At 34.4% G+C, this 24,763-nt stretch overlaps 2 protein-coding genes across 14 annotated transcripts; one reads left to right on the top strand and one right to left on the bottom strand.

Annotated features, from left to right (window-relative positions):
- The first annotated feature begins 1,030 nt into the window (after positions 1-1,030).
- LOC114170314 lies at positions 1,031-2,926 on the top strand. The gene is made up of 4 exons (XM_028055796.1): positions 1,031-1,444; positions 1,535-1,758; positions 1,840-2,097; positions 2,179-2,926. The coding sequence occupies exons 1-4, from the start codon at positions 1,031-1,033 to the stop codon at positions 2,924-2,926; spliced, it is 1,644 nt and encodes a 547-aa protein (XP_027911597.1).
- A 6,101-nt stretch (positions 2,927-9,027) lies between these two features.
- Positions 9,028-22,567, bottom strand: LOC114168467 (pentatricopeptide repeat-containing protein At3g58590-like). Of its 13 annotated transcripts, none has more exons than XM_028053299.1 (7): positions 22,159-22,567; positions 14,367-14,718; positions 14,038-14,142; positions 12,560-12,629; positions 12,311-12,361; positions 11,351-11,582; positions 9,028-11,260 (listed from the first exon to the last, which is right to left on the bottom strand). In XM_028053299.1, exon 7 carries the CDS (start codon positions 11,069-11,071, stop codon positions 9,086-9,088), a length of 1,986 nt encoding a protein of 661 aa, XP_027909100.1. In that variant the 5' UTR covers positions 11,072-11,260; positions 11,351-11,582; positions 12,311-12,361; positions 12,560-12,629; positions 14,038-14,142; positions 14,367-14,718; positions 22,159-22,567; the 3' UTR covers positions 9,028-9,085. The 13 variants fall into 13 exon arrangements, with proteins under 13 accessions (XP_027909100.1, XP_027909102.1, XP_027909101.1 ...); XM_028053301.1 differs by having other exon boundaries at positions 11,523-11,582; XM_028053300.1 differs by having other exon boundaries at positions 11,443-11,582; positions 22,159-22,566.
- Positions 22,568-24,763: the final 2,196 nt, after the last annotated feature.

Below are 24,763 nucleotides of genomic sequence, written 5' to 3'. Positions count from 1 at the left end.
TTTGAAATTGGTGTGTTGGTATGCTTTAGTGTGTTGTTTTTATATGCTTTTGTCGGTTGAATGTGCTTTTTCAGTAATGCGGTTGGGTGTGTATTTGTTTATTCCATTTTGTGGTCCACCGTTTGTGTGAAAGTGACGGTGTTTGTCGGTGTTTCAGTAATGTGGTCCCCCATTTTAAATTTTATGTCGGTGTGTATGTGGTATTGAATGTAAATTTGGTATTATTGTTTGGGCAATTTTATAGATTACAAATGGACGATCACTTTGAAGTTGTCTTCCACCATGGGGGAAAGTTTATAAATGATGGGTCACTAAAATACGTGGGTGAGAGCAATACCCTGACATGTGACCCGGATAGGTGGAGTTACTTCGAAATAATGTCCATTCTGAAGGAAATGGGGTATGTGAACGTCAAAGAGATGTGGTATTCAGTGGGCGGAGGTTCGGTGTTGGATGGAAGGTTAGAGTTGCTAAGTGATGATAAAGGGGCATGCCATATGGTTAATATTGTCATACTCAATGGCCAAGTGCATCTTTTTGTTGTACACATGGTATCTGAACCTCAGATAGTTCATATGTTGGAGTATGGTGGTAATGAGGTTGCAGCTGATGAAGGAGTTGCTGTGGAAGATGTTGTTGAGGTAGGAGAAGACTGTGGAATTGGAGGTGCTGCAGTGGTAGGAGATTGTGGAGTTGGAGCTGCTGCAGAGGTAGGAAGTTGTTGGAGTTGTACCTTCTGCAGAGGTAGATGGTGGTGTTGGGATTGGATCTGCTCCAGTAGAAGTTGGGTTGGATGGTGGTGCAGAGGTTGATGTTGAAGGTGAGGATAATTCTGCTGTAAAAGTTGGGTTGGATGGTGGTGCAGAGGTTGAGGTAGAAGGTGAGGCTAATGACTTCTAAATGGTTGAGTGGACGGTTGGAGAAGACATTAAGAGAGAATCCAGGTGTTAAATTAACTGCCTTGAAAAATAAGATTGGAAGGAAATGGAATATAGGTGTTTCTAGGTCTATGACCTTCAGGGCAAGGACAATGGCATACACAAACATAGATGGCTCATTTAGGGAACAATATAAACGCATTTATGATTATGCAAATGAACTTTTAAGGTCAAATCCGGGGTCAACTGTAAAAGTTCATGTTGAAGAGAATGAGGGGAACCCAATATTCAAAAGACTTTATGTTTGTCTGAAGGCCTGCAAAGACAGTTTTGTGTCTTGTAGGCCCATAATTGGTGTAGATGGCTGTTTTTTGAAGGGCAAATATGGTGGTGAGTTGTTGACAGCTGTAGGAAGAGATGGAAATGACCAGATGCTCCCTTTGGCATACGCAGTAGTTGAGGTTGAAAATAAGGAGACATGGAATTGGTTTTTGGATTTATTGATTGGAGACCTTGGTGGGCCTGAACTTTGCTGCACTTATACATTTATTTCAGATCAACAAAAAGTAAGTTTCTTAACCTTTTTTAGTCACTTTTCAGATTCTCATTCAACTGCTATTCTTTTAATAATGCATTACTTCACATTACTTTGACAGGGACTGCTCCCAGCATTGCAAAAATTGTTACCTGGTGTGGACCAAAGGTTTTGCGTGAGGCACATCTACTCTAATTTCAGGAAGAAATTTCCTGGGAAAAATCTGAAGTTGTTGTTATGGAAAGTAGCCTACTGCACACATCCTCAAGCATGGGAGGCAGTCATGAGGGAAATTAAAGAAGTTAATCTGGACGCATTCAAACACTTGTTAGCCATCCCCCCAAGGTATGTTCAAATAATTCCTGCACTGTATTGTATATAGTGTGAACTGCATGTGATAGGTTTTTTTTTTTTTTTGCAACCTAGGTTTTGGTCTAGGTCCAGATTTACAGCCACACCTGCATGTGATACACTGGTGAATAATATGTCTGAGGGGTTCAACAGTACAATTGTGGACGCAAGGAGCAAACCAATTATAAGTATGATGGAAGAAATTCGGATTTATCTCATGAAGAGATGGGCAAGCAATAGAAAGAGGATTAGTACATTTGAAGGTACAATCTGCCCACGAATTAAGAAGAGGATGGAAGAGGAGGCAAAAAAGACTAAATATTGGCTCCCAAGGTAATACTCATTCATTATTCTGATAAAGTTACAATTCATTTTCAAATGTCAATTCACTTTATCTTTTTGCATTCATAACAGCTGGTCAGGACAAAGATTATTTGAGGTCAGTCATAGGTCAATGATTGGAGAACAATTTGTGGTTGACATTGACAAACATGAATGCAGCTGTAGAAAGTGGACCATAACAGCAATCCCATGCTGCCATGTGCTGACTGCTATTAGATTTTTAAATCTGAATGCTGAAGACTTCCTTCCACATTGGTTTCTTGCATCTACGTATGAAGAGACTTATTTGTCACTCATATACCCTGTCAACGGGCCTCATCTGTGGGAGATCACTACTGCAAATGATGTTTTGCCTCCAACAAAGAGGGTCCTTCCAGGAAGACCGAAAAAGAAAAGAAGATTGGAGGCTTGGGAATTGAGGAAAGATGACACTCAATTGAGACAAGGTGGTACCCGTAAAAAATGTGGGTTGTGTAGACAAATTGGCCACAAAAGAACAAGCTGCCCACATGCTCCTCCTGCACCAGCAGAAACTGGTCCATCTGGAACACAACAAAACACACCTGCAGACCCTACTCAACCAAGCCAGAGCACTCCACAAACTGACCATACTCAACCAAGTCAGCCTATTCCACCAACTCAGTGTACTCAACCAAGTCAGACTACAGAAGTCTCACAGCCACAGAATCATACTCTTCCAACACAAGCAAGTCAAACTCTACCAACACAAGCAAGTCAGACTACTGCAGTCCATCAGATGCAGTCTACTACAATAGCAGCCTACAGAGAAAAATTGTCCTTCAGGAGGGGCCCAATTTAAATTTTATTTGCTGTTGTGTTTTGGAACATGAAATTGGAAGAAACTTTTGTAATGTGGTGTTGTATTTTGGTTTCTATTTTGAAAAGCATTATGTATGTTGAACACAGTGGCTATGTATTTTGGTTTCTATTTTGGTTTCAATGAATGTGATATTGGGTTATTATGCACACAGTGGCTTATTACTAGATGGCAATGTTTTTGGCTTATTATGCACAGGTTGTGGCTTACTATTACAAGGCTATATATGATTGTTGGATGAATATGATGCTCCAGTTTGTGTGCTTTCACTCAATAATCAAATATAGTTCAAATAAAGTGACAGGATAATTTACTTCAAAGCTAATTTCATTCCATAATCATAATTCATTACAATAACATGACGTAAATACAAACATTCCAACCCATGAAACTACATCCACACCTACTGTACTCCATCCAGGTTACAAAAAAATCAAAAAAATTGGCTCAATTTACAAACCAAAATTACGTTAACCAGCCCCAGAAAACATATCACCCATGTTAAAAACTTAATCCTTTTTTCGAACACCATAACTGATTTTTCAAGAGCATATATTTTTCTCCTTTGTCTTCCTATGGTTGCATCTCTTTCATCCCCATTGTCTTCGTTGAACCACTTGAAAAAATTGCATCCTTTAGATTCTTCATTGGCACCACTTCGCTGGTCACATGAAATCAAACCCAAAAAAATGCTTACCACCACTTCGCTGGTCACATTATGGAAAGCAAAAATTTAAACAATAATTCATACCTAGTAGTTAGGGCACCCAAGAAATTGTTTTCCAAAATTCTTAACTGTTTTAGCAACTCTCAACGTTGTAACCTCCCCACAGTAGCACATTTGAGTTCCACCCGCACTCCTATATGAAACAGTAGGGGAGGAGACACTATTTTTTTGTGATGCCCACGAACACGCACAACCCTCATTGCGAGACATTGAACAATTGATTGGAAGAAGAAGACACACAACACGAACCCACCTTTTTGTGATGCCCACGAACACACACAACTGAATGGAGAGGAAGAAGAAGATGAGAATTGACGAATTGATTGGAAGAAGAAGACACAAATCGAGAAGCCACCTTTTCAACTCTGAACCTGCAACCGAATGGAGAGGAAGAAGAATATGATATGGTACATTTAAGAGTTAGGGCAAATTTAGACTTCACCTTTCATTAAACCACCACTGCACACTGTACAATTATTTTTTTTACACGTCTTCACCTCTCAATGACACGTATCCGTTATCCATTGCCACGTCACCAAGATTTTAACGCCGTTCCTGACAATCTAACGAGATGTACCTGATTGATGCACTTAAAATAACTTGGGTACTAAATTGAAACCTTTTTTTCGCCGGGTACCAAATTGACACCCTTGACCCAAACTGGGTACCTTACGAGTAATTAAACCTTTAAAATATTAATCAGTTATTACAAGTTTGTAAGTTTAATATGTTTTGAGACAGTAGTTGTTTGTTGCAACACCTAACTAGTTCTTTTGGTCCAAATTTAAATAATTCAACTGCAAAGAGGTTAAGAACTAATTATGGTTAAAAACACAAGGCTCTAACGATCGACACTTGTAGGTTTGTTAATTGTTCCTTTTTCTTTCGATTTACAGGAACAAAAGTTCGTGTTCATAAACCAAAATTTGCAAACTTCTACATCTTTTTTGTTTCTTATCCATTTTAAGTATGAATATATACCACAATTCACAAATCCATAATCCCACCTCCTCTTTAGTACCTCTCTCTCTCATTTTTTTTTTTTTACAAATGGATACTATCCTTGTCACTTCCAACCACATTAACAAGGAAAATGTCCCTCCAACATGCATAAACAACATAGATAAGTGCAAGAAACGTAGTAAGCAAATGTACGAGAGGGTGCCTCTCACTGAAGTCACCAATCTCTTCAATATTTCTGCAACAACTACCTTTACTCATGCATGTCAAGGATGAGATTAGGCTTGAAATTTGAATTTTCTTTCACAGGAAAATTACTTTCAATTTTAATGGTAGAATTTGATTTTAATAATTGAATTTTAAACCACTCAATCCTATAAAATTAGGGTGAGATTTGTACGTGAATTTATCTTATATCTAGTCTATATAAAATCTTTAGCACTCGCGTCAAATAAGAAGTAATTTTTATTTAATTTAATTCTATAAAATTAGCTTCTAAAATAATATTTTCATTTATTTATATACTATGAATTCACGTTAATGTTTAATAAAATTTCTTTATAACATTTGATTTGAAGACATAAATGTAAATAACTGTATGATGAATTATATGCTTAGTGCTAGATAAGGATGACAACGAATCGGGTTGAACACGAATAGTGTCTGCCCGCAACAACAAATTCATCTGCAACCGGTCTGTTACCCGCTTAAAATATAATCGCGGATATTTTAAAATCTGCGGGTACCCATAAATACGAGCGGATATTTAGAAAATATATTTTATAAATTTTTAAAATAAAATTAAAAAAAATAATAATTAAATTAAATTTTAATTTTAATTAAATTTAATCTAATAAAATATAATTTTAATTTTAATTAAATTTAATCTAATAAAATGTAATTTTAATTTTAATTAAATTTAGTTAATAAAATATAAATTTAATTTTAATTTAATTTTTTGTGGGTAACGGAAATTTGCAGGTACGGATAGTATGATACTCGTATTCAACCCGTTTATAAATGGATATTAAAATATCAGTTACTTGTGGGTAATAAATATATAAATATCAATTATCCGTCGTAGATTTTGTCTGCGGATATCAGGGCCACAGATTTCTTTGAATGAACATAATTGGTTTAGTTATGAAACATTTAATTAATTATGGACATGTTTGATCTCATAATAATTTGTTTTTCTTCTAAATTATCACAAAACAAGCCGAAAAGAAAAAAAAAATGCTTACCAGCCAAGAAAACATAGTAGATCTTGCTCAATATGATAACTTGTTCCATGTTTGGTTCAGAGAAAGGGTAAGGAACTCCAAGCTCGAAGAAGATGACAATGGCATCATGGAGAGTGGTCTAAGCCATAGGATATGTGCATGCCACCAAAGTGTGCCTCTTGGACCTGTAAGGTTCAAGTTGTAAACAAGGCCTCCATAGTTTCATTATGCACCTACATACACTTGAAAATTCCCACTTTACTATCTAATTCAGGATCTCATTTTGAGTTTCGTAATTAAAAATATTTTATATTGTAAAATCCGAGATATTGTACGTTAGATAGTGTATTTCGAAATATTATATTTCAAAATGTGAAATTTAAAATAAAAAAAAAATATTATGAATTATTAGAATATAATTTTCAATAAAAAAATAAAAAACAAAGAGAAATGACGTGGAAAAACATGGTGTAGAGGGGTCTCTCTAGAGAAAGAAGAATGAGACGAAGAGAAGAAAATAAGGTTAAATAAGTTATTTGACAAGTGTAAGGGAGTGTAGGATGAAATGTAAGGTGCAGGAAGAAACTGTTGTGAAATGGACCTATGAAAGCCCATCAACCCAACCTATTCTCAACTGTCTCAACCCATGGGTGGTTGATTTTCATTTATTTAAAAAAAATTCTTTTTGCATCGTATTAATATTATTGACTACATCATCTTAATAAGCAAAAAACTAAAATACTCTCCATCATTGTAACATGTTATTATTATCGTAGTTCTCATTGTTCATTCTTCATGTAAAAGGAGAAGAGAGAGAATTCATTTTGAAAAACTTATTCTAAAAGTTATGTTTTAGAAATTTTATTCTTGAATGTATTGCATGCGTTCCAAAAAGTTGGTTTCAAGAACTTTGTTCCAAAAATTCTGAAAATCTTGTTTTAGAAAATTTGCAAAATAAATAATTCAAAAGTAACTTTTATAAATGGTAAAATAATTATTTAGAAAATTAGGGAGGTGTAGTTAAAAATTTTAGAAGTGTAGAAAGAAAAGGCCTTATTTAAAACAACGATGTTGTGGACCAATATCTTTCTCACCCTTTACTTACCTTTCTTATTTTCAATATATTTCTTATCCTTTTTGGCAATCACATTTTTTATAGTATATGACACTACTTTCACTTATTACAGATATTTGTTTTTCTAGTTTCATTTAAAAATAACATTCTCTACAACCTAAGTATTTAATTTAAAAAGTAGTAAATAGTTAAAATAGAGGGGCCATAGTTGATTCATAATTTTCTTTGGTTAGGAGGAATTATAACACCTAATTCTACAGCAATTAATTAAGAATGAGTTTATTATTTCCTAACATCAAGAGAAACAATTATTTAATATATATATATATATATATATATATATATATATATATATATATATATATATTACAAAAAATTAATTGTAAGATATTAAAACTAAATTTAATATATTGAAAAGATAACTAAAATAGATGTATATCATAGAACCAAAATTGATATTTTATATATATTCATTGAATAGCCAAATTCCTCAAAAAGAAAAAAAAACATGTCATCAATAGAATAAAAAGTAATAAAATGAATGTTTCTTCTAATAATAATTAAAAAACTCACAAAACATCATTTTAGTTTTGAAATTTTGACTCTTCACAAAAGTTTAATTTAAAATTTTGAATTATCCAAAAGTTTCAAACTTTTGACTTTACCCTCCATTCACAAATTAATTAAAACCACCATCAGCATTACAATTCTTAAGAGTTTCAACTCCACCCACATTTTTTTCACTCAAAAGAAAAAGACTTTTTGTTTCCACTCTTGCAGAAGAAAGAAGACATTTTTTCACTCTCAAAGTTTGTTATCAATGGAGGTTGATAACACTAGCACTATATTGAGTCAGAATAACAAAGAGAATGTTCCTCCAGCATGCAACACCAACAAGGTGAAGAACAAGAACAACACAAATTGTAAAAGGGTGCCTCTTACTGATATCACCAATCTCTTCAACAATTCTGCTAAAACTACCTTCACAATTGTCCACCAACAACAAGTTAGGGTTTCTGATCTTCCTGGGAAGACATTGAGGATGGGATTCAGATAAAAATCATATTAGAAAAAATTGAATTCAAATTATATTTCTTTCCTTGCTCGTATTACATCAATTGCAATGATAAAATTTGACAAGAGTATGAATACACTGTTCAAATAATTTACATTCAGCTTGAAAAGAGTTGTAATATTTATACAAGAATTTAATTGACAATTCATACAACAATATTTTGTCTTTTTATGTCTTTTCACTACATCATTTTGTTTTATCTCATTTTTCTTTTATATATTCTCTCTTTTAATTGTAAGAATCTTTATAAAGTTTATTCATTTAAACATGTTAGAACCGTAATTTATCTTACTTTTATATCACTTTTGTTGGATCTGCTTGAGAAAGGCTTTGACCTAAACAGCTGTGGATAAATACAAAAATTGCATTATATAACAATGATAAATCCTTAAGTAATGTAATTTATCATTTCTTAATTCTTCTTTATATTAAAAATAAAAAATATAAGGCGACACAAGTTAGATTAAATAAAGAAAAAAAGTTGATTAAATAAAATAAAACAAAAACATAAATTAATATTATTACCATTTTAAATACTTGTTGAATGATAGACTGATTTTAATTGACTAAAATGTTCTAACTTGCAAATTCCTTGAGATTAAAAAAAATTCAGTCGATTAAAAAACATTGTTAATTAACCAAAATTAACTTGGTAGTTAAAAGAAGGTTATAACACTTCCCAAAGTCAAAACTAATCAAGTTCAAGAATGAAAACTTGATTAGAACACCTTATACATTAAAATTACAACTCAAAAAATTAACTATAAGATCAAGTTTTCATCCATCCATAATAGAATCCAAGTGGATGGGAACATAAAATAAACTCAGACATGCTTTCTTGAATCTTCAATCTCAACATCATGCACCACCAAAAATCACGTTGCACTCAATCTATTTCTTTTTTCCTCACCAACACGTGTTAATAATCTTCTATAAAATGTTATTCTGTAGAAAGCGATTTCTTCTTTAAAATAAGAAAAATTATACACACCCAAAATTAAACACTGAACAACAACCAAACAACAAAATATAGTGCATCCTTATCAAAAGATTAATGAAGTTTTGTTCTACAAAAGTTAATTTACAAGTTATTGCATATTGTTGCTTCAAGAAAGCTACGCCATATATTGACGTTTGGGAGGAAAGGCATGCTTGCAATGATTTTCTCAGCTTCTCTAATTTGTCCATTTTTTGCGAGTAAGTCAACCATAATATAGTAATGATCATGTTCTAGTGACATTCCATTATTGGCTCTCATCTGACTGAAAATTTGCATGGCTTCTTCCACTAATCCGCCATATCTACATGAAGAAAGTACTGCTCTGAATGCTAAGGCATCAGGCTTCAATCCCATCATTTCCATGTCTCGAAATCTCATTACTGACTCATAAGCATAACCGTTTAACCCAAGTGCAGTGATTAAAGTGGTCCATGTAATCATATTTTTGTGCATAATTTCTTCAAAAACTTTCATTGAGTTATCAATGCTTCCACACTTTCCATACATGTCAATTAGTACATTGCCAAGGAACGTGTCAAAATTACCAAGATTAGTCTTTATAACAAGTCCATGTAGAGAACTACCTAAATCCAAACGACAAAGTGCGGTACACCCAGATAATACACTCATAACTGTGTAACTATCTGGAAGAATGCATGTTGAATGCATATGCTTGAAAAGTGCAAAAACCTTGTCATAATCATTGCTCCGAGCCCAAGCTGAAATGACAATATTCCAAGACACAACATCTGGTTTTTCAAGTAAAGAAAGTAGTTTTATTGCATCATAGTACTGGCATTTTTTGTTATAGATTCCAGCAATGATGTTAGATGCAACTACGGGAAGCCGATTCTCAAATTCTTTAACAAAAGAAAGTGCTTCATTGATGAGACCATTTCTGGTGTAAGACAAGATGAGAGAGCTTAATACGTATTCATTACTCTTGTGCCCTGTTCTTATAATCAAACTGTGGAGTTGATGAAGGCTAGACACTGAAGATGACTTGAGGACAGCAGAAAAAGAAAACTCATTTAGGAAATAACCTAATTGAAGCATTTTTTGTAACAATAGAATTGCTGTGGAAGAACAAATGTTTGAGTAACCCACTATCAAAGTATTCCAAGAAACCAAATTTTTCGCTTCTATCTGATCAAAACATTTTTTAGCTAAAATAAGTTTATCACATTTGGCATAGAAGTCTATCAGTGCAGTGCCCATGATAACATCAGTCTCAAAGACACTCCTGATTACCTTAGCATGGACGGATTCTCCAAATACCACAATTCTCAAGCAATTACAAGACTCAATAACAACAACAAAAGTGGCCTGAGTTGGCATCAATCCTCTGCTTACCATACTCAAAAACAATTCCAGTGTCGCCATAGGTTTCCCACCTTTAACTAATGCATCCATAATTGTATTCCAGGACACAACATTCTGAATAGGAACTTGCTCAAACAATCTTTCTACTGCAAACATAGCTTTACACCTGACATACACACTGATAAGAGAATTAAGTGCACTAATTTCATAATCAAACCTACATTTGACCATTAACCCATGTATTTGTTCACCATATTCCAAATCTTCCTCAAAATAAACAAGTCCAGACAACACAGCAACAAAAGAACCTTCCGACAAAGACATACCTGTCCTTACAAGATCATGAAACAAAAGCTTACACTCTTCAACAAACCCATTACGCCCCAACAATGACATCATGGAGTTCCATGTCACCAAGCTCTTCTGGGGCATATATTCAAAGGTAGAAAAAACTTCATCCCAATGTCCATGCCTCCCAAACAAGCCCAATAAAGCAGTACCCACGAAAGAATCGGCATCAAAGAGTCCATTCCTGATGCTCAAAGCCTGCAACTGAGCACCTAATGAAAGATTCAAGAACTCACACGACAACAACCCTGTGAGTGTGTACTGGGTAGGTGCAAAACCAGTCCACCTCATATGGGAGAAAAGGTCCCATGCATCATCCACATGCCCAAGTCGACAATAAGCATTGATGAGAGTGTTGTAAGAGACAACTGTTCTATGAGGCATAGCATTGAACATCTTGCGTGCGTGGAGCACTTCACCAAGGGAAATGTATGAGGAGAGGATGTTGTTGTGAATGAAAATGGATTGCTTTGGAATGGGACCAATTGTGATGGAGACTGCATGGAGACATTTAACAATCTTGAATGACTGAATGGTTGAACACGCTTCGAGTAAATGGAGGAGGAGTTGGCCATGCTGAAAACCCTGTCCAATGCAACTCATTCAGCTAAAACTTTACTTCACTAAAATTGTTTGTAGCGCCTGCAATTTCTTCATAATAAAATGATGTTATACCTTTACATTCTTTTTGAAATCCTAGAAGCATTGAAGACAAGTCAAAGAGAGGAAATAATCATAGGCAAGGTTATTCATTTTAAGGTACTCACCTTTTGTCCCGTTTAGAAGGTGTACGAGAATCTCTCAATTGTAACAATTGTAGAAAAAGTAACCACAAAGACAATTGTACCTAAGACTATTCCAGCCATTGCACCATTACGGATCCTTGAACTTGGAGAGGTAACAATCACTGTGACAATGTAAGAAGAATGAGGACAAAAATAAAATAATTAAAAACAAATGAACTTTTGTATATAGATTGTTAGAACTCGTCTTAAAATCAATTGGTATTAAGCATCCACTACAAGAAACCAGCTTATTATCTACGCCAAATTTTCGTAGGTAATGTGCTTTTTTCGTAGGTAATGTGTTATTATCTACGAATTACCTACGAAGCAATTTTCGTAGGTATTGAAATGATAGATAACTTTATCTACGAAAATATGTTTCATAGATAATTTATCTACGAATATTATCTACGAAATTAGAGTGTCTATAATTATCCACGAAAATATTCGTAAAAAAATTTGTCATCCAATATTCAAGTTACCTACGAAATATTGCGTAGATAAATTATCTACGAAAATTTTCATAAATAATTACCTACGAAAACCAGCATAGGTAAATTACCCACGAAAAATTTCGTAGATAACTCAAATATTGAAAAATAAAAATAAAATTAAAACATTCTAAAATTCTAAAATTCTTTCAAAATATATATATACAATCAAAAATCCTTTCAAAAATGTATAATACTTAGCTAAATAGTAGAGCATTTGCCTACTCTCTAAGAGGTCCTGAGATCAAACCTAATTAACCATTTGTTATTAACACTTTAATTAAATATCCACGATATGAAAAAGAAGAATTAAATCTAAAAGAGTAAACTAATTCTAGCTAAATTTTACTATATATTACCTCTACGCAAGAAAGGATGGCGAATCCATTTGAAAAGATGTCCCTGCATACCTATGCCACCACCGTGACTTAGTATTATTGTTATATAGGGTGCATAAGGCTAGAGTAATTTATATAAGAAATTCCACAATTGTAAATATGTATACATATATACCAAATTTCTTGAATTTTTTCTTGCATCACAATCAGTAAACAACAATAAAAATTCTATAATGCATTCTAATGTTACAAATAAAGCTACATTCTTACCTTTTTTTCAAGTACCAAGCATATCCAAATCCACTTTTTCAAGCTTCAAGCCAAGTTCTTTAATGATAAGCTATTGGATACAAAAAATGTATCAGTAATAAGTTAACAAAATAAAATTTAATGCAGCAGTAACCCGCAAACAGTAAACTTACTGCTCCTCATGTTAGAACTGCAAATATGTCTTACTAATTTAACTTAACAATTTTATGGAAATGAAATTAATTAAAAATAAAATTATTTTAATATTTTAAAATCCTATTACATATTTTAACTATTTAAATCAAATATTAATTTAATAATGAGGACCATTTCAGACTTGGATTGTCTTGGCGGCATAAAAAATGGCCATGCTTTATGAGACAATAAATAAACTTATATTTTATGCTTATGATTTCATCTTTTGGAATGTATATACGAACGTAATCAATTTGATGCATATAAGAACCATTAAGGAACACATGAGAACATATAAAAGATGCCCAATACATAATTAAAATAATCAAATAAATAACCATAGCACATCTATCTCCATTTCTGCAGCAGAATAGTGTAGCAAATAAAATTATTGAAAAATAAAGCCAATACCTTAGTAAGTTACCATTAAGTAATATGACAACCAGGACATCTAAATTTGAAACGAATAGTCCCCACAAATAAGAGGCTTGGTCGGAAGTTTTAAATAAAAGACAGAATTTTGAAAAGCCATAGAAAACCTGAATATAGTACCCTCCTCAAGTTGCAAATATGAACCATTATTGAGATTGAATTCCATCAACTACTGTATTAAAACATGTCTTAACATTAGAATATTAAGAGCATTCAGACCCCAATAAATAACAATTGATGGCGGCCACATTGGTGGCCACATAGGGCTAACACTCTTACTATATGATAGCAAAGGTGTAATCCCCTGCAAAAGTCATGTTTGAACAAGAAACAGTCCTTTCCTCATTTAATATTTCAGCCAAAATCACCCAGCACCTCACATGGCTTATAGACACTAACATTATGCAGAGATGTTTACACATGTGAATCAAAACAAAAAAATTTCAAACATTGGGGCAATCATAGTTTAAGCAATATCAGATTTACAGGAGTCAAGTATCTACACCAATATTACCATTCTTGTCTTAGCTCAACAAGGCATTCTTCATCCCAATATGTGTAAACATAGCGATCATTTATTTCAACCCCTCTAATAACCATTTAAACAAATCCTACCATAAAAATCCAATTTCAAGGAACACAAAAGTTAGACAGCAATCAAAATGCAGGGGAAATTTTTAAAAAAATATCAACTCTTCACATCCAATCTGCAACAAAGGAAAACGTCATAGAATTGTGTTTGTATGGTTTTGTGTGCAATTCTTTCGGTTACAATTTCTCTCTATCTGTTTGTTTGTATGTGAATATAGAAATGGAAAAAAAAAGACAGAAATACAAAAATAAACAATAATGGAGAGATGGATAAGTATTACCTTGCCTCCTGCTCCCAGAACTATTGTTGCATCTGAACACCCGTAAACAATAGCATATATCAAAGGTGCTAAGATGTATATGGCAAACTCATGGCAATTTAGAACCTGAATGATCAAACATGATTCAATACGACTTCACCAATATCAGAAACAAAAATATTTTATCATAGCGAAGATCGATTTTTTCATGAACACACACATACAAAAGAAAAGCTTACAACCGAATTAAAAAAATTCATCCCTTCATTCGCTTATAACAACGATTTAGCAACCAATATACATAAAAGCTACCACATCCCAAAATGAAAAACCCTAAACCCATCACTTACGATTTTTTTTCCAATACGCAGAGGATTCTGATTCCTTTCCCGTGCACAAATTTAGGGTTTGTGAAGGGGTTCTGTTTCATAAGCGTGAACCTCGTTTTGGATGGAGCTGGGTTGTGGTAGCTGTCGACGAACCTCAACCCCATTGGGACCCTTTGCTCCCTTTCCTCCCGAACAATACTCTTGTTGCTGCCGACAAAATCACTTTGCGTGGATTGATGAAGGTTAAGTAAATTGCTGCGTGGAATGAAGGCCAAGTTGCTGCGTCGCTGCCACGAAGGAACGATCCAATGTCGATAGAGGTTTCGATTGAGTGTGGAGGGTTCTGAGTGAGTGAGTGTGGAGGCCTAAGTTGCTGACTTTGTAAAATAATTGTGTTAAACAAAATGAGGTACAATGTCTCTAACTCAAAAAAATATTTATTTTTAAAAAATTAATATAATTTTTCTATACGAAATATTTTCGTAGATAAATATTTTTAAAATAATTTTTATATATTTTTTTATGATATTTGTCATCTACACTGAATTTCGTAAGTAATATTTTGAAGGAAAAATTCTTGGCGAAGTGCATCACATTTATCTACGAAATTTTGTTAGATAACTTATTTTCCTTTTACCCATAAACTTTTACTTTATCTACGACCAGTTTTCGAATATAATTTTATTTTATCTACAAAAAATATTTCGTAGATAATAACTAATTTTTTTGTAGTGATCATACTATTAAATTGCATGTTCATTGATAAGTTGTAGGAACATTGAGTTCCCAGTATTAATCGGTTTTGTTTAAACTCTTCATTTGACAACAACACATAATATTACTATGAACTAGACATTGCATCTCAATTGTGCAATGCTTACTTATCATAGCACTAGTGTAGTTGTCATGGTATCTCAAATGAATTAATAACAAAATGACCTGTCACCTATCAAACAGAACTACTAAAGCAAAATTTTAGTTTCACAATTTTAATCAAACATTGAAAGGTGAGAGACATGAATTATACCAAAGAAACCCTAATTTATTAACAAGAGCAGAAGAACTATTGACACAAGTACACAAATGTGATAGGAACAATTCTATTAGTAGGACTCGAACTTAAAATTCACACAATAATAATGTTTAACCGCCTAAAAACTACTCAACGGATCATTTAGTGTCCAACTTCCGCTAAGAATTTTCTAATCATGAGAAGTTTATGTGACTTACCATCTTTGTAAGCATGGTTATCAAAATCGCGAGTTAACTCGTTAACTCGGACGAGTTTGCGTTCCTACACTTGGTTTCCGAGTTAACTCGGAAGCAAACTCGTTTTGTTTTTAAAGTAGAATCGGTGGAATTGGAAGTGGGATCGTTAAACTCGCATAAAATCACGAGTTTGCAGCATTTGAGCGAGTTCAAATGGCTAAAATTTAAAGGAAAACAAGGTCGTTTTGGGGGGAGAATTGACCTAAATTTTCGTGATTTAGGGTTGTCGTTCAGTTGCGTTTTGCCTATCGAAGCTCTTGCGTCTGGAGTTGTTCGCCGCCGCGCTCGCTGTCGCGCTTGGAAGTGTTGACCGCTGCTTTCACCATTGCGTCTCCGGCCACTGCAGTTCGCATCGCGTCTCCGGCCACTGCAGTTCGCATCGCGTTCGTCTGCTTCTGCCTCACCTCGCCGTCGTGTTCGTGTTGCCTTGTCGTCGCCTCTGTCTCGCCTCTCTGTCGCATCTCGCCTCGCGTCGTCGTCGACAGTAGTGATTGCAGATTCGCCGTTGCGTCTCCTCTCCCCTCGTAATATCTCATATTCGCCCTCCGCTACTTGTTTTTTCTCTTTCTAGGCACCTGGGAATTTTTTTTTTGTTAATTTTGTAGTGAAAAGTTAGATCACTGTGTGGAAATGCATCAAATTTAGTGGATACTAATCCAAGTGGATCCTCATCTATCGAGAGTAAAAGTAAAAATGCTTTGGGGAACCGGTTTGATATTTGATGGAAACATGAGTTTGATATTAATGGCAATGGTAGAAAAGTTAAATGTAACTATTGCTCAAAGATTCTGAGTGGAGGGATATTTAGATTCAAACATCATCTTGTTGGAACTAGGGAGGATTCTGAACCTTGTGCCTCTATTTCGGAAGAAATAAAAAAATTGATGATAAAGATAGTTGCAGAAGCTAAACATGCAGCATTAAAGAGAAGAAAGTTGAATGAAGAAGATGAAGAAAGTGAAAGTGTTGAAGGATGACATAAGTTGTTTGGCTTTAAAGGAAAACAAACAGTTGCCAATGCTAGTAAAGGAGAAGTCCAAACAGTTGACATAAGTTGTTTGGAATGAAAGATGCAAAGGAATGCAGGAAAGCATTAAATCCTGGTGAATGGTGGGAGATGTTTGGTGATGCAACTCCGGAGTTGAAGAGATTTGTTATTCGAATTCTAAGCTTGACTTGTAGTTCTTCAAGTTGTGAGCATAATTGGGACGAGATGGTAATTTAAATTATTTATAATTTATAATTTTCTTTATTAGGTTTATATCTACTAAAATTTAATATTTCATTTTAGGTTCACAAAGAATGAACCGTTTGTATCAGAAAAAGATGAATGATTTAGTTTATGTGATGTATAACTTGAAGTTGAAAAGTAGACAAATTCAAAAAACAGTTGCTTTACCATTTGATGACATTGAATCAGATGATGAATGGATAACTGAAGAGGCAGATGATGTTGTTGAGATTGAGCAGCTGAAGGTGAAATTGATGTTCAAAATGTTCCCTTAGATGGACCAACAACAGATCCAGCTCTAGATGCTCTTGATCTTGATAACATAACTTTTGATGCCAATGAGGATGCACATGTTTCATCAGGGGAGGAGTTGGATGAAGATGATGATGATGGAGATGATGATATCATTAGAGGATTAGAGGATTACACATAGACATTTGATATTTGAATTTATGTTTTACGGTATTTGTATGAACTTATTTATTTCAAATACTTTTAAGCTATATAATTTTATGGACTTGTTTGAATTAGGATATTATTTATATAAATTATTTTTTTTCCTTGTGAAGTAAACTCTTACGAGTTTACGATTGGAGTTTATTAGACTCTCACGAGTTTACGTAAACTCTCGAGTTTGACAACCTTGTTTGTAAGGATCCAAGATAATGAAGTCTAGAAGCTCAAATGGTCTGAAAAATTCTCATGTCTCCACTACCATAATGACACTAGTTCTGTCACACAAACCAGACTCTTAACACGCTACGATCTCAAACACATACTCAAATTTAAAACTTCAATAATCAAGCATCAACAATTAGTAATTAATCACATAATCTTCCACAATTAATCCAATAATTTTGAATTTCATCACCCAAAATAGAGCTGATTTCGTAGCATTCCCTCCCAACAATCGGGGCTCTTCATGTTGGGTATCAGAGTACCAACACAAGTACTCACAACTAAAATACAAGATGAAAATAAAGGAACAAAAATAGATAATAGGTAACGAATATAATTTATTCAAGAAAAGGAAATTCTCTCTAATCCCAAAGAGAAAACAATGACAACCTCTCTCTTGGAAATAAGAAAAACTAATACAAGGAGAACCTTAAAGGAGAAACTAACCTTCTCTCTTAGAGGAGAAACTAATATTCTCTCTTAATTCTTCTCTCAAGCAAGTAAAGTAAAAGGAATAGAAAGGGAGAGACTTTTGGGATGATTTCCTAAGGAAACACTGGACTCCTTTTATAACATTAAAAGTAAGCCCCAATGTAAGTTCCCATCGATGTGGGACTTCTTTTCTCACAATCTCCCACTTGAAGATTTTGATGAAATTAATCAAATCTTCACACCATGTTTTATTCTCTGCCTTCATGTTGCTTGTTCTTCTGATAGACTTCAGTATGATTGAATCCACATAGACTTCATCGACACATAATTCTGATCCTCCGAAACGCAATGCAACACCCGAGGTTCCTTCTAAGGACCTCTTGTCAATACTTCACTGCTCTCCACCAAACCCGCCATGAACCTACTAACCACTCTCACTGCTTGTGCAATGTCTGGTCTTGTACACATCATAGCATTCATAAGGCTGTCCACCACCGATGCACTCGGTACTCGAGACTTCTCCATCCTCTCCACTTCACTGCTAGGACTCATATGTGAGGAACAATTGATAGAAAATGGGGTCGAAATTGGCTTGCAATCTTGCATATTGAAGCGTCGCAAGATTATCAGTAAGTATTTCTTCTGAGAAAGCCAAACCTTCCTATCTTTTTTTTGTCTCGGTGAATTTGCATCCCTGAAATCCTTGTTTGTTGGTTCCAAGTCCTTCTTCTCATACTTCCTAGCCAATTGTGCCTTCAATTCCTGGATTTGAAATTTGTTGGGGCCTACCTCCAACATGTCATCCACATACAACATCAATGGTCTAAACACCCAGTCTGTTGTAACCGAGGCTTATGAAGGAATCAAATCTCTTGTACGAACACCTGAGCGCTCTCTTTAACCGTACTGAGATTTGTTCAACCATGCAAACCAAGTTTTCTTGTTCTTTAACGCCTTTTGGTTGGAGCATCATTTCATTTCAGCTTAACAATAACCTTGTGGGTAGTGGAACCCACAGGTGGTACCCCTTCACATTGTTAGCATAGCTCAAGCACTTAATTTTCCCCAGTTTCAAGCTCTACTCGTGCTTTGGATTCCTTGAACTGGTAACAACACATTTGACTTCCTCTTGATGTAGTACACCCACAATCTCCTGGAGTAAACTTTGATTCTCCTAGTGATAACTCTGGTGATTCCCTTACATCAGAATAAATCAAGTCTTCTTGTGTTTTCTTTTTCCTGGTAGTCAAACTAGTAATCTGCGATCTATGACTATGTTTGTTGGCTTACCACCCAGTGCTCGTGTAGAGATAAAACAACCTTCTTGAGCCCGAGTAAAAGATTACGTTCTGCCTGGATTTGCAAACTTTGCTCTGACTTATACCCAAGTTTACGACGTCATGTCAACATCGCTTCTTCTTGACTTGTCGATGCAACCATTGCATTAGCTTCTTGCAACGTATCTCCCAAAAGCACATACACATCTGCCATGATCTTCTGAGCTTTCATGACCTACCAGATCTCTCCTCTTCTTCACAGAATATCTTCGTCCTCCGAGGTATTTGCCATACAACCTTGTGAGGTTGATGCCTCAGAGTTCTTTTCTCCATTCTTCAAATGCCAACAATCTTTCTTCACATGCCCTCTCTTGCCACAATGGTAGCATTTGAGATGCTTCTTACTTTGACATCTATCATGAGACTGACTCCCACTAGATCCACGTTCTGTTGATCTACCTCTCGTCATCACCAAAGCTTCTATTTGCCTTGCACTTTCAACCATATCCTCTTTGTTCTTTCGCCTGGATTCTTCTTCAAGAACAGCTCCGGCAACATCCTCAAAGTGTAGGAGGTCAGCAACGTTGTAATTTGTAATGTTGATGACAAGCTGATCATATGAATCAGGTAAACTCTGTAGTAGAAGCTCTGCACGTTCATTTTCAATTATGTTGACATCTGCCGCTGAAAGTTGGGCAAACAACGTATTTAGATTGTTGATGTGGTCTGTCACCGATGTAGACTCACTCATTCGAAGAGTATAGAGTTTTCTCTTCAAGAATATTCTTGTGTGAAGTGACTTAACCTCGTACAGATTTGTGAGAGTATCCCAAATCTCCTTCGTTGTAGTCTTCTCCGCAATGCTGGATAAAACCGCATCTGCCAATGCTAAGTGCCAATTTGCTATAGCATTGTTATCTATTTCCTTCCACTTTTTATCTGTAATGCCCGCAGGTTTTTCTTCAATTGCTTCTAGACAATTGTCCTTTCTCAAAATTGCCTTCATCTTCAGTTTCCACAATGAGAAATTTTTCCCATTGAACCTCTCTATCTCGTATCTTGTTGTCATGGCTTTAAAACCGACTTATGCACTTCTCACTATGAATAGTACTGTTTACTGGAACAATGCAAGTAGATCGTGAATCAGTGCACCAGGTAATTCCCAGGAAAGAGAGGTGGGTCACTAAACGACACGCTTAAGTACCAAGTCTTTCCTAGCCAGAACTTTCCTAGACATGCACTTTCACACTACCACACTTTATCCACTATCACAGCACTATTCTAATGACAATAGCAGCGGAATATAATCACACAAACCAACAGCTCTGATACCACTGTTGGGTATCAGAGTACCAGCACAAGTACTCACAACTAAAATACAAGATGAAAATAAAGGAACAAAAATAGATAATAGGTAACGAATATAATTTATTCAAGAAAAGAAAATTCTCTCTAATCCCAAAGAGAAAACAATGACAACCTCTCTCTTGGAAATAAGAAAAACTAATACAAGGAGAACCTTAAAGGAGAAACTAACCTTCTCTCTTAGAGGAGAAACTAATATTCTCTCTTAATTCTTCTCTCAAGCAAGTAAAGTAAAAGGAATAGAAAGGGAGAGACTTTTGGGATGATTTCCTAAGGAAACACTGGACTCCTTTTATAACATTAAAAGTAAGCCCCAATGTAAGTTCCCATCGATGTGGGACTTCTTTTCTCACACTTCAAGCCATATAATTCTTTGTTCCAAAAGAAACCAACACCATTTCCCAATTTGAACTTGAACCTGTAATTCCTGGTCTCACCCTTATTGCATTGATTCAATTAACAATTAAACATTAACATACATACACAGCAATCAACTCTTAGTTACTTGCATCCAATTACATAGTTCCTTCAACATATTAGCGGTAATACCCAAGAGCTATAATCACAGTGGGTATAACATTACCCTTAATCACAAGCACAAATGTCATACTCAAATAAAATAAATAATCCCTTCACTCAAAGCCACAAAACAGCACAAAATCAGTTTAAATCACATTCATTAAATCTCAAAACCAAAACAGAATACGAGCATGAGAAAGATTTTAAAATGTCCAGCACAGCGCCAACAGAGATTGTTGTTACTCTAAGAGTCTCGCCGGAAACAACAATAGTGGGCTCGGAGGGTTGTGCGAAGAAGACTCCAGGGATGTGCCGCAACTCTGGGAAGCTTCGATGGAGATGGCAGAGGCGGCCTAGGGATCCGAAATTGCAGTGCAACGAGGTGATGTGGTCTAGTGGCAGCGAGCTCGCGAAGTGGTTTCCCGGAGCTAAGACGGAAGTTACATGGTGATTGAGGAAGAAATTCAAAAAATCAGAAAGGGGTTCCCAAAGGTTGAGAATCAATGCGTGATGACTTGATGAAGAATCAAGGAACCTTTTTTTTTCGCGTGAATTTCATCCCCTCGGGGTTTTATTGTGAGTGTGTTGTGTGCGTGAATTATGAGTGGTGTACGTGCATGAATTAGGTGAAGTGTGTGCGTCAGGTGAATAACTTTAGTGTGTGCGTGAGTGAAAAGTGAGTGTGTGGAAAAAAAGCTTTTCTTCCTCAATCTGAAACTAATATATAACCTTCACAGAGACCAAAAACTATAATTCACTGACCGCATTCAATTTCAACAAATTTAATAAATCCAAATATTATAAGAACGAAATAATAAACATAATCAAAGTTCAAAATCTCCATATACACACGTACATTGAATTAGCATATACTTCCATCAAAATCCCCAAACTGTATCACTAAAAAAATTGCTAATCCAGTATATTCAGCATTGAATGATTGTGAGTACAAGCATCTCAATCATAAATCAACGACTTCATTAATTTAAACTAGTATCAACAACAATAATAGAACAAAACAGAGGTAAGAAAAAGGGTGAACCTCAACTTGCGGCTAATGTGTATTTAGGATTCGCGCGCAACACTGAGCTTCTTTTCCAGTATACCGTAAATGTGGCAGAAGAAACAAAGGAATGGATGTCCGTGCTGCAGCAAGGAGGTTTTGACAGTAGACGTTGTCTCGATGAGTCGACAAGAGTGTCGACGGTGGGATCCAATGGCCACGGCAGTGAATGGGGAAGCGGTGCGGCGAGCTCGGACGATGGTTGTTACGGATCTGAGATGGAAGGGTAGAGGCAACCTCGTCGGAGTATCTTCGACGTCTTACTTTGTTGTGCGTGAGAGAAGATGAAGAAAATGGAGAGGTTGGGATTTCTTTATTACGCGCCCCATATCTATCCCTCGTTCCCTTTCTCTCTTCTTCCTCTCTCTTTTTTTTCTTCTTTTTCGTGGGCCCGGGCCCCTTTTTCTTTTCCTTTTTTTTTCTTTTCGTGCAGCCCTTGCGTGTGTTGTGCTTAGGTTAGATTAAATGTGTGTGTATGTGATAGTGTGTAAGTGGGAAATAAAGTGTGACGTGTTTATTTCGTGAGAGAGAAAAGAGTGAAATAAAGAGAGAAAAAAGATTAAATGTCTTTCTTTTTATTTTTATTTTCAAATCCGTTTTCTGTTTTACTTTACTCTTTTTTTTCTAAAAAATCTGATAAATAATAAAAAGTAAAAATAAATATAAATCAAATTAAAAATAAATAAAATAGAAACGAAAGAAAAATTAAAAAAAAAAGATCCAATAAAATAAAATGAAATAAAAATAAAAGACAAAAAATAAATCTACATATATAATATAAAAATACAAATTAAAAAAAAGTTGTAACAATAAATTTATTGCTTATAAGAATATAAAATAAAAATGAAAATAAAAATGTAAGTATTTAAATTTTATTTTATTTTCTTGTAATTCATATGTTTCTTAATTTGTTTTTTAATTTCTTTTTATATTATTATAAAATTTATATGTTTATACTAAGTACAAATCATACTACATTATGTGTGAACTATTTTTAAAAATGCCTATAAATTGAAAAATTAACATTACTTATTTTTTGATAGAGGATAAATAAAATCAAAAAAAGAGCTAAATAAATAAATAAATTATTTTAAATAAAAATTTATATACTTTTTTTATTATAATTTTATTTCATTTAATTTTTTATTTTTATTTCACAATTTTTCTTTTCATACACAAAGTAAAAATTTAAAAGAATATAGAAACCCCTACCTTAGGTTTTTAAGTTTGATTATGTATTTATGTTTCTGAAGAACACAATTATACCTCTATTGTTCTGACATTTTTTATGATGTGTCGCAACCGGAATCGCGACGGGACGACAAACCAAAAAAGAAAACGAGTTTGAAAAAAAGATTTGGAGTCGCTACTATAGTTATTCTGGAAAACTATGGAAAACCATAAAAAAGCAAAAAAGCAAATTTTGGATTTGGGGTCGGTTACGCGTAGGGAAGGTGTTAGCACCCTACCGCGCCCGCCGGAGGGCGGTACCTTTAATTAAAAATTCAAAGTTGATGTGGTTTTCAAAATATTAATTTCCCCAAAAATAATAAGACAAAAATGCTAAAAGAAACAAAATATTTTTTTTTTAATTTTTTGGGGGGTTAAATATGTTTTTGGTCCCTCAAGTTTGAGCGAAATTTGGGTTTAGTCCCTCATCAAAACTTTTGACCAATTTAGTCCTTCATCTTCCAAAATGCGTGAATTTAGTCCTTTTAACCAAATTTTGTTAAGTTTATCTGATATTTCAAGTGCATTTCATGATAGTATTTAAATTATTTATACTGTTTGACACATTTTTGCTTTAATGTTAACTTAAATACTATCATGAAATGTACTCGAAACGTCAGATAAACTTAACAAAACTTGGTTAAAAGGACTAAATTCACGCATTTTGAAAGATGAAGGACTAAATTGGTCAAAAGTTTTGATGAGGGACTAATTCCAAATTTCGCTGAAACTTGAAGGACCAAAAACATATTTAACCCATTTTTTGGGCCCGACAAGAATTGACCTTAGTGAATCAAGGATCACGTAGTTCTTAAAAAAGACTCTTAAAAAAGACGTTGTTGTTTGAAAATGTTGATATTTTTGTATTTTGAAAATTTTGTATTTTTTGGTATTTTTGAATTAGTTGAAAATATGTGTCACACGACGCGAGCAGTCAGACAGACACTAAAAGAGAAAGAAAACTAATTTTTGGTGATATTTTTAGAAAATAAGTGTCACACGGTGCGAGCGACCGGACAGACACAATAAAATGAAAGAGAACATTTTTTTGATTTTTTTCTATATTTGTAATTTTTATAATTTTTAAATATTATTATTTAAAAAAAATAATAATAATAAATAAATAATTGAAAGATGAAATTTAATTAAAAAAGATAAAAATGGAAAACAAAATATGGGGTACATAAGTGATTAGTGAGGGTGGACAAAGTAAACACAACAACAAGCCCAAAAACAAAACAACAGACAAAGATATGGAGTGCATGAGTATCACATGGAGGTGTATGAAGTAACAGGTGGGGTGCGTGCAGTAAATAAAGGGGTGTGCTAAATAAAGGGGTGTGCTAAGCAAACA

Source organism: Vigna unguiculata, chromosome 11 (genome assembly GCF_004118075.2).
Source record: "Vigna unguiculata cultivar IT97K-499-35 chromosome 11, ASM411807v1, whole genome shotgun sequence".
Lineage (NCBI taxonomy): Eukaryota > Viridiplantae > Streptophyta > Magnoliopsida > Fabales > Fabaceae > Vigna > Vigna unguiculata.
Note: the sequence above shows the minus strand (reverse complement) of the source record. Positions and strands in the feature narration are given on the sequence as shown.

Excerpts from the sequence above, each read along its gene's own strand:
- LOC114170314 (XM_028055796.1), top strand. The coding sequence starts at position 1,031 with ATGGCATACACAAACATAGATGGCTCATTTAGGGAACAATATAAACGC. Across the intron at positions 1,759-1,839 it reads TTGTTAGCCATCCCCCCAAG|GTTTTGGTCTAGGTCCAGAT; the intron begins GTATGTTCAAAT and ends TTTGCAACCTAG. Across the intron at positions 2,098-2,178 it reads ACTAAATATTGGCTCCCAAG|CTGGTCAGGACAAAGATTAT; the intron begins GTAATACTCATT and ends CATTCATAACAG.
- LOC114168467 (XM_028053290.1), bottom strand. The coding sequence starts at position 11,278 with ATGAGTTGCATTGGACAGGGTTTTCAGCATGGCCAACTCCTCCTCCAT.